The sequence below is a fragment of the Eumetopias jubatus genome, unplaced genomic scaffold (assembly GCF_037043125.1).
Source record: "Eumetopias jubatus isolate StellerSeaLion01/CBP00866 unplaced genomic scaffold, mEumJub1_p1.0 scaffold_1, whole genome shotgun sequence".
NCBI classification, from domain to species: domain Eukaryota; kingdom Metazoa; phylum Chordata; class Mammalia; order Carnivora; family Otariidae; genus Eumetopias; species Eumetopias jubatus.
Window position 1 is genome coordinate 61,151,501 of NW_028274807.1, and position 17,018 is coordinate 61,168,518.

A 17,018-nucleotide genomic window follows, 5' to 3' on the forward strand; every position below is an offset into this window, starting at 1 on the left:
TTCTAGCTCTAACCCTCTCAGGATTAGTACATTTAGTTCGTAACTAAAATGCATATAGATAAATAAGAAAAAAAAAGGGGAGAGGGCTTGGGGCATTTGGTGCTAAGAGCTGACTTAAATATAAATATGGTAGTTTTTAAAGTCATAACAACAAATTTCCCTTCCAGTAGAAAATGCTACAGATTTGAATCTTGGTCTGCTTGGCTCCAAACTACTCACTCCTTCAACTCTTCATGTGACCTTGAGCATGTAACCTAAATTTAATGAACTTCTGTTTCCTCATCTAGAAACAGGTTGCTTCTCCCTCTGCCCTTCACCCCGCTGGTGCTGCCTCTCTCACTCTCATCCTCTCTCAAATAAATAAATAAAACCTTAAAAAAAAGAGAATTCTCATTCTTGTTAAAAAAATTGTGTAGTAATCTCATAATATAATATGGAGCTGGTCATTAGATAAAGGGCTTTAAGAAAACTAGTTACCTCCCCTCCTTCTGCCATTGCATGGGGTAGAACTTCTCCTTTTGTTTTGAGGGAGGGGTGTGTGTGTGTGTGTGTGTGTGTGTGTGTGTGTGAAAGAGAGAGAGAGAATGTATGTCGTACTTGTGTTTTTGAGGGAGCTGGTAAATTAACCCAATTGCATGTTTACACATCTCTGGTTATGTTTACACATTTATAAGGGACTGCCTGAGATCCAAGCCCTGAAGTATCATGTTATGGAGCTCTAGCACTCTGTACTCAACTACAAGGAAAACATTCTATGCCTGGACTGTGACTGGAACTTTGCAAGTCAGTAGACATGCCTTTAACAAGCAATAAAATGAAGCTGTCAGCCATTAAAAATGGACCAAGATAGAGGTCACATGACTAAACCACCTCTGGACCAGGCAGTCTCTGATGTATTTTACTCCAGTTTCTATCTATTAATCAGAGAAGTTGGGAGAGCAATAATTTAAATGCTGCAATAATCAATTCCATAACACATTAATAGAAGCTACAGTCAAACTTTCCCATACACTGGCTGCATTGGAATCCTGACAGAAGCCCTAAGGCCATGGCTAATTTGCATTTAATTTACATAAAATTGTAAATCAAGAATACATGAAAACAGCCCTAATACTTGTTAGTGCTTAGATCTTTCCTGATAAATGGATTGAAACTGCTTGTGGTTTGACTTTGCTTGCAATAAAATTGTGCAGCTGATCAGCTTTGTTCTCATTCTGCAATTATGGGGAAAGAGACCCAATGAGAGCTATAGTTTGGGGCATGCGTATGCCACTTAGGGTTTTCATCCTATAAAACCATGACTCAGATGTGACCTTGGGAACCCCAATCTAGAAGCAGATTGTCCCCAATGACTTTGCAGATCCTGGTCACTCGATTTGCTCACAAATAACATACCATTAAATGGAGATACAATTTAAAAAGAAAGCTGGCAATGTATCATGGAACACTGCATCAAAAACCAATGATGTAATGTATGGTGATTAACATAACATAATACAATAAAATTTAAAAAAAAAGAAAAGAAAGCTGGTCAGCTGAGAGGATGTCAAGGCCTCTGGAAATTTTATTTTTTCCAAATAACACTTACTATCATAAAAACAGATAATTAGTAACATTCTTTATGCTGAAGATAAAAATCAAGCCTTCAGCAAAGGATCCAGTACCTAACAGCGGATAAAGTGCACCTCACGTGGTTCTAAGCATTCTGTGTGTTCTTGTTACCCTGTTCCAACCTATTCAATAGATATGGGCTTTGCTATGTGCTTTTATATTCAGGGCTAAGAGACAATATTCCTATCAAGGGTACTGGCTCACAGTGGCACTTGTTATATTCTCCTTAGTCCTCTTATTTTAAGTCTGTCCTTTGTGAGAGAAAATAGACACTTAAATGCAATAATGCATTTGAAAGTTTTCTTTTCCTTCAGAAAGCATTTTGCAAATATTTTGTACATCATGTTTATTTTCTGCTTCTCACCCCTCCCTTACCACACATCTATCCCACCTTTTCTTACCTTGCACGATCAAGTAAACTTGGGAGGTCTTGGGCTCATGCTGTGTCTGAACCGAGCAAGTATAGGAACCCTCATCATAGACATCCACCTTCTGGATTCGGAGGCTGTATTCCAGAGAATGGCGTTTCTCCAGCTCAACCCGAGGGTCCAGAGACCACTTGTCATGCCCAGCAAAAATGATGCCAGAACGGTTCAACCAGGCCACCTTCGAGTTCTTGTCTTCTACAACGCACCTGGCAGAGCAGAACAACAACGTTAGAACCTCAGTCCTACCTGCATCCACATTCATTCTCCACATTGCCCTCAACAAGACCAATCAAGAACAATGATTATATGCAGGATGAATAATTGCCATGCCATTTTTTAGAGTCCTAAGTATTTTCACTATTTCTCCTAAGACTAATTACCATCCAATAGATGGATGTCATTATGTTAGACTCAATTTGGCAATAAACAATCAGTATGAAAAATGCAGGCAAATAAAATTAAATAGGTATTGACTTCCCACTGGATTATCTTCTTCTTGTCTAGGAAAAGGTCATTCACACAGAACTCCATCTGTTTGAGTACCTGAGAATTTGACAAGTGATAATGTGGCACATTTAATGAGTTTTGAATTGTATTAATTCTTTCACAAGTATTTCCTAAAGTCCTATGTGATGGTAGATACAAATCATGCCCCACTGCTGTAGGAATTAGACCAGATTTCAGAGTTTGCTTCAGGTTCTTAGAAGGTTGGAATGCCTTCTCCCAGGAGTGACAAGTGTGTGAATAGATCCAAAGGTAAGTAGACAGGTGTTATGTCAAGGAAATCAGAGCCAGGATCATCTGGTTCCGGCTGCTGAGGGGAACATGTTGTCTGCTGGCAAGATGGCTTACAACCAGCATTTCTGGTGCATCAGAATGAATTCAATATTTTATGGGAGAGGAAGTAGCCAATTTCATAGTTCGTATTCCAAGAAAGATGAAGGAAAAAGGTTTATTTAAATGACTACTTATTTTAAAAACCTAAAAGGATCTCTTTCTGAAACTTGCAAGAAAGAGGCAAAGAATACGAATTAATGGGGAAGGGGTGGCTACTTTGTGGTGAATGCAGTTTTCTCCTTCAATTCCACTGAGAATCTGTAAATGGAAAAATCAAGCAAAAAACAAACAAACTTCTCTCTGTATCCCTTTGGTAAGATTTATGTCTGCCCCACAGGGAGATTGTCCCAGACCCTGTTCACAACTGTAGAGCCATCTGCTCAGCACTCTGGGGCATGAGGGATGGCGAGAAGAAGCCAGGAGCATGACAGCAAAACAATTAAAATACCATGTTCTAGATTCTCCAAACTAAGTCAAATCCACGTTTTCTCTCCAGTCAAAAAAGTCAGTCATAGGGATTCTGCACCCACTCATAGACAGGAAATTGATGCATTATCTACATGCTGTCTACAGTAGGTATACAGAGGCCAACTCAGTCTTAAAAGGAGAAAAGCTGAATCCTTTTAAAATACCTCACCTATGGTTCAAAAGACCTCCTAATCCCATTATTTTTAAGTGAACTGAATATTTTATTTAACATGAGAATTTTATTTAATTACTTGAGTTCCATGATCCACAGGTCTCTCTTCTCTACCTATTTATTTTCAAGAACATAAGCAGATGAAGTCATCATTTAGTGTCTCTATTAGTCTGTATGCGTTTCTCTGCCATGGAGATATCGTTGGGATTAATTATATGTTTGATAATTTAGAACTTCTCCATGAGAGAGTACAAAGCTAACTTCATGGATGCTTGCTGCTTCTTTCCAGACTTGGTTTGACTTTTCCTGTTTTATTATTTTGTGGCATTGTTTCTCTGTCCTTCATGATATTTGTGGCCCTTCTCAACTGAGAATCATTTAGGAGTTAATAGGCTGCTTGCTGCTTTCTAGAACACAAACGAAGTCACTGATGTAGATTTACTGTGTTTTTCTTTTCTACAGAGAAGGATGGAAATTTGCCTCCGCAAATGCATTTTAAATCTTCTATCATGTATCTCCTTGCACTTCTCTCCTCTGTGCAGTTCAACACAGCAGCAAACAGATATGCTGCATCATAGAGATGTATTCTGAATAATGTCTAGCCAAAAATATGCCCCTAATATGTTCATTTAAAAAAAAATGCTATATAGTCTATTTTACATAAATATGGCTTACAAATCAATTAAAGACAGATATTTTGTTCTCTTCATTTAGGTACCTCCAAAAATTAATCTTATGGAAAATAGGTATTTAGTAAATACGTGCTGTGAAACTGACAGTGTCACCCCTACAGAGGAGAGGACATATGGTTACCTATTTTCCACTTCCCCATCCCAAACCTTACAACATCAACTAATGAACTGGACAAATTTCCTTATCAGCACGAGGCAGAGTTTCTAAGTCAGGTGTTTAGGGTCCTTTGGACATTTTAGCAATTTTTGTACATGGAAAAGTTAAACTTATCACACAGATCATTATTCCAAATTATTCTCAGAGACTGTTCAGGTTTATCTTACCTAAAGACATAATTGACTATTTCAGCAAAATTGCCAGACCCACAAAAATGTATCTACTGAAACAATACATTATGTGGAAATTTTGCTATGACAATCTACATAACATCTTATTCTTACATTGTGTTTTGTCTTATATTTATTTTTAAAATTTATATTTTACTTATAAATAAATGAAAGGCATATTAGAATATATACACATACATATACACTCACACTTTTTACTAACTTAGTATAGTTAGCCAAGAAGCTAAGCAGAGCACAATGCGGTATTTTTCTTTTTTTAATTTTTATTTTAAGTAACCTCCGCACCCAACTGTGGAGCTTGAGCTCACAACCCTGAGATCAAGAGTCACATGCTCTACTGACTGAGCCAGCCAGGCACCCCAACAATGTAGTATTTTTAAAAGGAAAACCACTCCTCCAGATATTTAAGGGTTCTTTTTTCTGTAGTCAGTAGTTCCAAAGTAAATATATTGACTCTATAAACTAGAAAATATTCTTTCCACAACATGACTAAAACTTTCATACTGAAAAATGGCAAAAATAATACAAGTTCAGAACTAATTTAATTTTTTAAAATTTTGATATCTTGATTTAAGGTGGCAACTATTTCAGACCATAAGAAGAGCACATAAGTAAAAGATGGTAAGAGTCAAAATAATCTCACTTTGTAGAGCTTATGGTTGTTCAATGAAAATAACCAGTCACACAGGGTAGTCACAGAACACCTAGTTATTCAAAAATGAGGAAATGCTCATTTAATGCAGACCCAGGTTCCCAGAATGCACTGACTGACCGGCAAGCATCATGAGCTCTCATCTAGGAGGGAATTTGGCTTAATTGTGCAGTAGGCATTCCTGTAGAGTAAATGAGTATTCTCATGCCATGCTATCATACTGTAATAATGAATTACCCCCTCCCTACTCAGAATGCTGCTTCAATACCAGACAACCTAGTTCAGAACTGGATACCTAATGACTTCATTTTCAATATCAGCTGTGGCTAAAGCTGGAAAAGTATGAAGAGATGTATTTTATTAATAAAATATTTTATTTTTTCTATTTAAATTCAATTTAGTTAACATATAGTATTATTAGTTTCAGGGGTAGAATTCAGTGATTCATTAGTTGCATATAACACCCTGTGGTCCTTACATCAAGTGTCCTCCTTAATGCCCATCACCCAGTTACCCCATCACCCTATTCACCTCCCCTCCAGCAACCCTCAGTTTGTTTCCTAGAGTTAAGTCTCTTATGGTTTGTCTCCCTCTCTGTTTTTATCTTATTTTATTTTTCCTTCCCTTACCCTATGTTCATCTGTTTTGTTCCTTAAATTCCACATATGAGTGCAATTATATGGTATTTTTCTTTCCCTAACTTATTTCACTTAACATCATACCCTCTAGTTCTATCCATGTCGTTACAAATGGCAAGATTTCATTCTTTTTGATGGCTGAGTGATATTCCAGTGTGTGTGTGTGGGGGGGTGCTATATATATGTGTGTGCTATATAACACATCTTTTTAAATCCATTCATCTGTCGATGGACATCTGGGCTCTTTCCATATTTTAGCTAATTGTGGACATTGCTGTTATGAACATTGGGATGCATGTGCCCCTTCAAATCACTATGTCTGTATCCTTTGGATAAATACCTAGTAGTTCAACTGCTGGGTTGCAGGGTAGCTCTATTTTTAACTTTTTGAGGATAATCCATACTGTTTTCCACAGTGGCTGCCCCAGTTTGCATTCCCACCAACAGTGTAAGAGGGTTAGCCCTTTCTCTGCATCCTCACCAACATTTGTTTCCTGAGTTGTTAATTTTAGCCATTCTGACCAGTATGAGATGGTGAGATGTATTTTAAAAAAAAATCTGTAAGCGTTATGTGTTGTTTAGATTTAATAGAATGTTTTCTCCAGGAGCTCACGACATTGCAAATCATTCCTGGATTTAGAAAGGATGGGTGTTGGTGCCAAGAAGAGAGGACGAGAATGTCCTATTTCAGGTGGGATTTTCTGGCAGGCAGCTGAGAACATGGGGTTACTGTTCTCTAGGAAGTCATCTATTATTAGTATACCATTCCTTTTCATGGATCTTTCTTATGACCTCATCATACTCTATATCGCATTCGCATTATCTGTATTTACCTTTCCTTATAAGCTTATTAATGACAGTGGCCCTCCTAGAATTTACCTGTGGAGCCCTCACAGGGCCTAGCAGCACAGACCCACCATGTACACAGTAGGCACTCACTGAGATGTAGAATAAATAAACTGAATTTAATTTAATACATTACTATTAGGTCAAACATCAAATATTTGTTAATTATCTAAGAGGTGAAGAATAAAAGGGTAATTATTTTAACATTTCTTAAGAAATAATTAAAAGTATCTAATACAATGGGAAATTTTAAAAAAGGATTTTTGAGTGTGGTAGTAACATGAAAGTAAAGGAGACAAAAGTATGTACTCAGTGCTTTCATTATAAAGAAACATCATCTCTGGGAATTACATAATCTGTGTCACATGTGAAAAAGTGAAAGAAACATAAAACACTAGAAAAATGTTTAGTGGGTTGCCCACTCTAACCACGAACCCACAAATATCAGGTGGGTTACTTACCTTAACTATGGGCTATGATTTTTTTTTTTTAAATCAGCTTTAAAAAACTTACAGGAAAGGCAAACAAACAAATTTTTATCTTCCTTGTTCGGTATATCTGCAGCCATAAAGCTGTCACAAAAAATCAATGCACCCATAAAAATCTCAAGCATTGGATTTCTGCAAACACTTTACACCAAGCATATTATGCACATTTATACAAAGAGGTACATCGACAATTCTACTCATACTGCTTAAGTCTGCTTCTAAAATGATGAGTATAATTGGAGGCAGAAAAGACATGCTAAATTCAGTCTATAGCAATAGATTGCTTAATAGCATATTTACTGACAGTATATCCATGATATAAGTGATACAGATCTACCAGATATTAAGCCTGTTCAATTGCTACAGACATATCTCTTCGTATTTAACAAACATTACTTGCTGCTAAAAATGTTTTGATTTAGCATTAGAATTTATCTAAACTTTCCTTTCTTTCTCAGGAATATAATCTGGTATTTACTCATTTATCACAAGTAAGTACATTTTACTCAATCTGTCACCCATTATCTATCCTCATACTTTTCAACTATAAGGACCAGGGCAGTGGAACTGGATAGGTAAGAGATTTGTTTTTAAAATTAAGAAAGAACATGAGATTAGTGGTTCTCAAGTGGGGGCAATTTGTGCATGCAGATGGTATTTGGCACTATCTGGAGGCATTTTTTTCATTGTCACAACCTGAAGTGGGGAGGTTGTTGCTGGCATCTAGTGAGTAGAGGCCAAGGATGCTGCTAAACGTCCTACAACATAAAGGACAACCTCCACAATAAAGACATCCCACATGTCGACATGGCTGAGCTGAAAATCCCTGAGTCAGAACTTAGTCTTGGTTTAAATATCTGGAAGCATGGGGCAAACATCTATAGTGCAATGGTGTCTTTTTTCATAAGCATATGCTTCTTAATTTACAGATACTTAATTGCCACTAGCAAAGTCCCTGAATTATAAGTCATGTTCACGACAGAATCACTACAATGAAGTCTAGTCATGCTCTGGTTATGAGTTGGTAGTAAATGAAACACTGCCCCTTTGCTGTTTCATTTTAGTATCATAATTATACATCAACATAGTCTTGTACAGACAGTCCCCAGCTTACAATGATTTGACTTATAATTTCTCATCCTTACAACAGTGTGAAAGCAATACACTTTTAGTAGAAACCATACTCTGCATTTTGAATATTGATCTTTTCCCAATGTACTAATATATGGTTAAGATACTCCCTCGTGATGCTGGGCAGTGGCAGCGAGTCACAGCTCCCCGTGAGCCAGGCCATCACAAGGGTGAACAACTGATACACTTACAACCATTCTGTTTTTCACTTTCAGTATTCAATAAATTACATGAAACATTCAATATTTTGTTATAAAGTAAGTTTTGTGTTTGATGATTTTGCCCAAGTGTAACCTAATGTAAGTGTTCTAAGCACATTTAAGGTACGCTAGGCTAAGTTATAATGTTCGGTAGGTTAGGCATTTTTGATTTACAGTGTTTTCAACTTATGATGGGTTTATTGGGATGTAACCCCGTCATGAGTCAAGGAAGATCTGTACACTACTGATGGTGAATAGGAAAGCTATAACTTGGTTACTTCCTAATTTAATGCTGGAGAAATCATTTAAATTTAGTCTTTTTCTTTTTTTCTCTATATATAAATGGACCCATTAAATCCAGAACAGATAAGGAAGAATCAACTCAATTAGAGCAATTTGACTTTTAAGGAAATTATTAAACTTTAATAAAAAATTTTAAAAATTAAAATAAAATAAAATAAATGGAAAGCTATTTTTAAATTAACTCTTATTATTTTTCACATTTGTGACTCTCCCTCTTTTGTAAGATGTGTAATGATTCAAGATGTGAATGGAAAAGAAAGTCTTTAAGAATATGTTTGCCCTTGATTTTAATGTTGTTTGCATTGTACTTTAACCCTACAAACAAAATCCTTAGTGAATCATCAAAACTATCATAGAATATAGAAGGAAAGATTCTCTGAGAGGTAAGACTGTACATTCCCAGCATTAGTGCGTGAAATCAGGAAAAGTAGATGATGGAATAAAGTAGGCTCTCTTGAGTCAGAGGTCCTTAGTCTGATTTTATCATATTATTTTAAGTATAATGAATTCCAACAGCACTGTGCAAAGACATTAAAAACAATACATGCCAAATTAGTTAAAAAACCAAATTTAAATATTTTTGAATTATTAAACACTTTGGGTCATCTCTGTTTCATTACCATGCTATAAGATTAAAATCAGAAATAAAAGAATTGTGGGCACTGGTGACCCTTAGGTGCTCCTGCTAGCCTTGTCTGCAGCAAGAAGCTTCAGCTCTCTAGCTGTCTTGCTCCCATTTCTACCACCTTCCAGACTTGACTTATGGCTTTGAACCATGCCTGCTCTCTTGGCCTCATTCTGTTGTTCTTATGCATGAATGCTCTCTTAATCTTGATCCTTTTGAAACTTTTGAACTAATCTTAGTTTGATGATAATTTATTTTTCTATATTCCTACTGAATTTTACTCCAATAAACACCAATACAGTTATCTACATGGTATAATGATCTCCCCTCACCCCAGCTGCTTTGCACACATTCATGCACAAATGCCTGCATGCACACATGCATATAAACACACAGAGAAGTAGTGACAGATGTTCCAGAGAAGATGAGAATGGAGAGGTAGCAAACCACAGGAACCAGATTCATGTGATTCTATTACTGGGCATAACGATTTAGGAATCTGTACTCTTCTGATGGAATGTTAGGATAAAAAACAGACTGTTTAGTTCCTACAGGATAACTGATTTTAGTTCTGGCCTTCAGAACGCAGGTAAGTCACTTAGCCTCTCTGTATCTTAGTTTTTCATAAGTAAAATGAAGCTAATGATACTTTATCCAACTTCCTAGAACTACTCCATGAATAAAATGAGGTGATGTACACAGAAACATTTTATAAGATGTAAAACAATATCTGTGCTCATATTCATACTCTCTCATGGTAGATAAGAAGAAAATAGTTATATGTAGGGGTGGCTATGAAAGAAAAACACTGATTTCCCTAGGCCATTCAAAAAGTTTATCTCTTCACAGAGTGTGATGACACTAAATATGTATTATTTCCCAGACTCTCTGATCAATCATGTATTTCTTTAAATATTATATTTGCAGTAGTTATTTGCATGTGCTATGCTGACAAAGCACCCTTTCTGTGATTGGGTTACTCTCTACTAGGATTATTCATCACGTATAAGAGCAAAAAAGAATCCACAATGACAACTGGTAAAGCCAGGGGAGTTTGTGTCATTTCTGAAGCAATGAAAAGGCCTCCCTAGACATGCTTTTTATCTCTTTGTATCAGTAGGAAGTACTTGTCCAGCCACACATGCATCCTTTTTTTAAATTTTTATTTATTTTTTTCATGCATCCTTATATAAGCATGATACGACACATGTATTGCTGTATTTTCAGGCTCACTTTCTTTAAGAAGAAGAATTAACGAATATCCATGCAGGTGGCACAGGTGAGGAAAGCAAGTAGAGAAGGAGCAGAAATTATCCACCAAATTAGGTACTGAGTACCTCGCAACAACCTCTCAGTTCTAGGACAATCTGTGCTCCCTCCGCTTTTCACATCAGTTGTGTTGTCTCTACATTCACATAGAAGAAATAAATGGAAAAGAGGAAGAAATAAATTCTAAAAAGAGATCAGAATGGAGGCTGAGGCCAGGAGAGAACAGAGTTCTATCTCAGTCACTGCTAAGATCAATCCCATGAATGTTTATAAGCAGTCGGAAATAGCTCTTCTAGGTTCTTTCCAATAGTCTCGATCAGTCTAGAAAACAAATCGTTATGTTCTTAGTTACACCATAATTTAAGATCCTCCATTTATTTGTAAGACGTGAAGTGGAAAAGTCATGGGTTCCATAGTTTAGTAGCTTCTGGCAAGTTAGCAGAGAAACACAGCATGGGGCGTGTTTCCGTGTTCAGGTTGAAGAGCAGGGAGCCAGTTTCCTGCTCTGCGTTCTAGCACCATCACATACTTGTTCTGTGCTCTCAGGATATTTGCTTAACTTCTCTGTGCCTAGGTTTCCTCATCTGTAAAATGAAGAATGATAGTTTCTACTTCAATGGATAGCTGTAATGTTTAAATGGGTTAATTTTAAACAGACAGAGCAGTGCCTGGCCCTAAAAGGGTTCATTATTACCAAAGAGTTTCAGTGTTTTTCTTCGGCAAAACATGGATAATGACTTTTTTCTCATATGATTGTGATTATTAAATGGGCTAAAGTATTTAGAATACCCAGTAAGCTTTGGAAGAGCCTAATAAAATCTTGTCCCCATCGCTTTTCATAATTTGAGTCTTAGGCATTTCATTCTGCATAAATCCCATTGTTGGGCTAAATCTAGCAATGTCCAGAAAGTGTTTAATCCAATTCCTTCCTTATTAACAGCCATTTCTGGGAAATCTCCTTCTGCAGGCCTGGGTTCTTTTGCATCTGATACCCCTCTGGCCCCTCTAATCAGTAGTTGGCCCCCTAAAGCCGACAGGTGTTAAATTGAAAGCAAGATGATACAGTATGATTATGGTGCAACAGTGTAAACTGAGGTTCTAATGCCATCTCTGAACATTTTTAAGGGCTTTTTTGGCATACCTGTGCAGAGGCAGCTTAGGTCTTAAATGCCTTATCACTTTCAATCGGATTCAGTTAGAGCCCACACATGGCTCTCTCTCCAAGGCAGCCTGAACAGAGGACAGTTGGTCAATGCTGTACAGTGTGATCTGCTGAAATCTGCTTGGTGGAATTGGGGTCCCTCCTGGACTGGATGAGTCACAGTCTTTGCTTTATGGACCCTCAGGTTTCAAGAACAAGGCTTATCTTTTCTCCTTCTCAGTATGTGAGTGGCCATTATCCTCTCACCAAAACAGCAAGTATCTATAACTCTTTTCTCTCCTTTAAATTACGGATTCTCCTCTTTCCTTACCACTTGGTTGAGTGAGGGTGAGAAGCAATTTTAAATCTTGATTTGTTTTGATTCTTGCTATGAGTCTCTGTTCTCTGTGAAAAATCTCTCTCATTTAGAAGGGGGAAAAAAAGCTGCCTTTAGTTGTACTTTTGAAAGAATAAAATGAGTCTTAGAATCCTGGCTCAGATTTCTAGTTAAAATTTTTACTCGCTATGCAATTAAAAACAATTCCACAGCTATTTAAAGAAAATTTTGTTACCTTCTGAGTCATTACAAAGTAAATATCAAAAGTATGCTACGTTCTAGAAGTAAAAAAATGTCTTTTATACTGCTCTATACTGTGCAGAGTTTATTCTTTATCTCATTCCAGCAGTAGGGAGAAATAAAAGAGCTCACAATAAATTATAATGCATTTAGGATGAGCATTCTGTTGTAGGAGACTTGGCCATAAAGTCAGGAGACTATTTTCCATAAGTCTCACTTGAAAACCCAGCCCCCTACTTTATAGTCTTATCATATACAGCATTATGTAAATGTTATCATTGGAGCAGAACCACGTTATAATATGACTCCTTATTACATGCATTTATATATAATTTGTATCAAATTATGCCCTCTAAGACATGGCAATTAATACATACAGCATGTATGATATAACAGAGTTAACATACAGTAAGCATATAAGTAAATAAATAAGTAATGAGACTGTCTATCAGAGCTACCGTTACGAAGGGTTCTGCTGTCTAGTTGGCCTTCCCTATTAGAGGTAGCAGAAATAAAGGCAGATAAATATAAAGAGCAAAAGAAGTCTATTTTTTAAATGTACTTTGTGGACACAGATGTGAAATAGGGGACTCTGGTAGCTGCAAATTGAAAGAGCACATATTATCAAACAGATCCATCTTAGCTGAAGGAAATGTAGTGGTCCCCTCCCCCCGCTGACAAGAAGCCAATAGATCACTGCATGCTTATAAATCACAAGGACTGTTCTCACATGGAGAATTGTAATCATAGGGATTTTTCAGACTTCTACGTTCACTTTTCCATCACCCACATCCTACCCCACCTCACTTCCTTTGTTTCCTATCTCCAGAAGTATTTTTTTTTCTCATCACTTTCTTCTAAAGGACAATGATGTGAGGAGGTCTTCATCCTTGTGTGATAGCCAGTTCTTGGGGTTTTTCTTCTTTCTCTCTCCATCATTTTTTTTTCCTTACCAAACCCTTCCTTGAAGGCCTGCCTGTCTTGACCACATCAACAATCAGGGCATGAATGGGACTCAGGATTCAGTAATCAAAAAGAGCTTCAGAAATTACCAAGAGAATGGGCATGAAAGCAAGACCTGATGAGTTTGAGATGAAAACCCATCTGTGAGCTACTCTACTGAACTTGGTTTACTCAAACTGGAGAATGATACCTGCCACTGTAATCCCCAACTTACACAGAACCCTGACCTTGGGAGGGCGATGGAGGTTAGAGGAAGTAAGTGGTGTCTGGACCTGGCAGAAAGAGGAAGTTAAAGGCCAGTCACCCTTTGTACTACCACATCTGCCACATAATTAATTCTAAAATTTCATAGCCAGCCTCAGTTAAAGAGAGAGCTGCAGATACTTCAAGGTGAAGTTCACATTCTGAGTTCTAGGAAGAGTCACATGATTCAAAAGCGCCATCTCTTTACCATGAGAGCATTTGTATTTCACTTTCCCACCCTCTCCGTCCCTAGGGCATTCTACCTTGGAGATTGCATTACTGAAGAGGCATCTTCTCTCACAGCAACTCTCAAAATCTGGCTATTAAATGAAAAGACAGGCAGAGTGAGAGAAAGAACTAAATCTAAGTGGAGATTAATAAGACATTGTTTTGAAATCATTCCTCTATTTCTTCTGGATTACTTATATCACCATTTGTGGTGATGATCTTTTGACATGGTACCAGGAACTCTGTCGAATTCTCTATATGTGCTCAGGAACCTGATCTGAGTAGCATCAAGAATTATGTTGACTAATTAACAGTCCTCATAATGTTGATACTGTGTTATTAATCATAATGTTGATAGTAGTAGTCAATATTATGTTGACTAATTAATGTCCACTCTCCCCCAAGGACGAGTCACCTTCACCTGGCTCTATCAAAGAACACTTTTAGAAGGATGTTGGTAATCCACTAACAGCCAAATCCAATGGATTCATTTTAAGTATTTGTCCTACTTCATCTTTATATAGCTTTCAACACAATTCGCCACTCATTCTTCATTTTCTTGTCTCTCTTCCTAACTCCCACTATTTCTCAATTTCTATAATCGGCTCCTCTTTCTCCACTCACCTCCTGGCTTCATGGAATAGTCCTCATACATTTCATCAGACTTTTTGGCTTTAATTATATTTCATCATATTGAAATCTAAAACAGCATACTCAGCTGTTCCACATAGATGTCTGAAGGCACCACAAATTCAGCATGTTTTGAATCTAAACTCATTATCTTCCATCTTATTCTTATACTCTTTCTAAATTCCCAGTTTCAGTTAATAGAACCATAATCCATCTATTAATCCAAACTAGTAGACCCAGAGCTGTCTTTGTTTCCTTCTCCTTCAAGTCATTTATATAATCAAATATATTTTTACATATTTTCCCCTAAGATTGACCTCTAATCTCCATCCATACTGTCACTACCATTGTTCAGAACCTTCTCGTCTATTGTCAACATCACTTCCAACTCATGTTATCACCTTCTAACTGGTGTTGTGGCCTCTGACGTTGCATCCCTCACCTAGAGTGCTACCCATTCATCCTTCATATAGAACATACACGAAGCTGATCATGTAAACCTCTTATTTAAATGTGCTTGGTCTTTTTACTTTTAACAGTTCAAAGAGATTAGCATAATAAATGTCAGTTCAACCTACCTTTCCAGCCTGATCTCCTGACTTACACTCCCTCTCTGCTATGAACCTTATTCTTTCATTTGGCAAGTTCCTATTTACTACACAACCCATCTCAGGTGTGCCTTCCCTTGTGATGCATTCTTTAATTCCATAGTTGCTCCCCTGCTCGTGGTAACATTCTAATTCTTTCTCTACCTCTCATCACTATTTTAAGAGTAAAGCATGACTATGTCTTCTCAATCTTTGCATCTCTATTGTCTCACAAAATGCCTGACACAAAATCCCGTAATAATTATTCAGTGGATGAATGAATATACCAAGAATCTTTCTCCTCTCATTTCACATTCTTAGAGATTTCTGCTTCCTAATACAAACTTGAAGGTGGAAAAATCTTACTATATCCAATGGTTTTGAAAGAAAAGTATGGCAGGACAAAGCCCTTTGTCTTTTCTAATCTAGACATTTTATTTCTCTTCACTTGATGCTACCATTTTCTCTGTCTCTCTTCGCCTGGAAGAGATGACACTATCTATTTAACTACTTATTTATTTATTTATAAAAATATTTTATTTCTTTATTTATTTTAGAGAGAGAGAGAGAGAAAGTATGAGTGGGTGTGGAGGGGCAGAGGGAGAGAGAAAATCTCAAGCAGACTCTGCACTGAGTGTGAAGCCTGATGCAGGGCTTGATCTCACGACCCTGAGATCATGACCTGATCTGAAATCAAGAGTTGGATGCTCAAGTGACTGAGCCATCCTGGTGCCCTTATACTATCTTTTTAATGATATACCTACGATACACTATAATATATACATAAAAACAATTTTTTTTAAAAAAAGAAATACAATGTATGGTGGAAACTTAACTCAAAGAAATTTCTAAAAATATGCTGTATGGTGAAAACATGTTTTCAAATTCACCAGTGTCCCTCTTCTTGTCTGGTGGACTTGAGTACCATCCTTGATATTATCCTACTGGTGTCTCTTGCCTTAGAGGTTCATATTTAAGGATAGAAATTAACATTTTTTATTAGTATTCAGATGTCACACTGAGGACTAACCACCTCAAGCTATGTAACCTAATCTCTATGAGTTTATAGTGGGTCTCTGACTAAGTCATACCCAATAATTTCACTGTTCATCTCTAGTGAAATAGGTTAATTTGATTTCACAAAATTTTTAAAATTTTTCTTTCCTCACTAGATTTCATTGTAAAATTAGCACTTACTTTCCCCTTCAAGATAATAATATGACCAAGAAGACAACCAGGAAAGGTGATAAAGAGGTAGATAAAGTGAGATTTTCTTCCCTGATACTTTCTTGTCTGGGAAGCTACTGAATTTAGACATTCTAGAGTCTTCCAGTCAATATGGGACACTATTATTATTCAGATAAAACTATGTCCATTCTTTAATATTAGTAAATTTGGTACATTTCTTTACTCTGATTATTACAAGATAAAATCTTTTCATTTTGGATGTCAGCCTCCAAATCAGTCATTAGCATAATGCAAAACTTACCCAAAATACAGAATGAGAGAAGAATAAACATTAACAAAATATTTTTAATGATTTATATCTTGCTCTCTTTTTGTCCTTTAAGATTTCCTAGAGTTCCTATTCTGTTACCCTGAATCACAGTATTCTCCCACAGAACTCTATTAAAGGAACTACTACACTTAAAATATATCCTCATATTCAAACCTCAGGAATGGTGGTGTGGATGGCCTTATTCAGAAGTAGAATATTTAGCTTCTTTACTAATTATTAAATATTAATCACTATATTTATTCAGTCTTGAGACTAGAATGTGGTGATCTATAGCTATGGTATAAATCATATTTTTTTTTCATATTTTATGTGTCACTTCCTCTCATTCCATCTCTTTTCTGCCATACTCTTTACAACTGAGACCATGAATCAAAGAAAATGGCTTATTTATATGTTTTTACCTTTTGCTCTTACATAATATG

At 36.6% G+C, this 17,018-nt stretch overlaps 1 protein-coding gene across 1 annotated transcript in view; it reads right to left on the reverse strand.

The window, feature by feature from the left end:
* Window positions 1-17,018, reverse strand: part of LSAMP (limbic system associated membrane protein) — a 642,425-nt gene that overhangs the window by 308,807 nt on the left and 316,600 nt on the right. Inside the window, exon 2 of the mRNA XM_028110636.2 lies at window positions 2,013-2,245. Within this exon, the coding sequence (XP_027966437.1) occupies window positions 2,013-2,245 (233 nt within the window). The remainder of the gene's footprint in view (window positions 1-2,012; window positions 2,246-17,018) is intronic.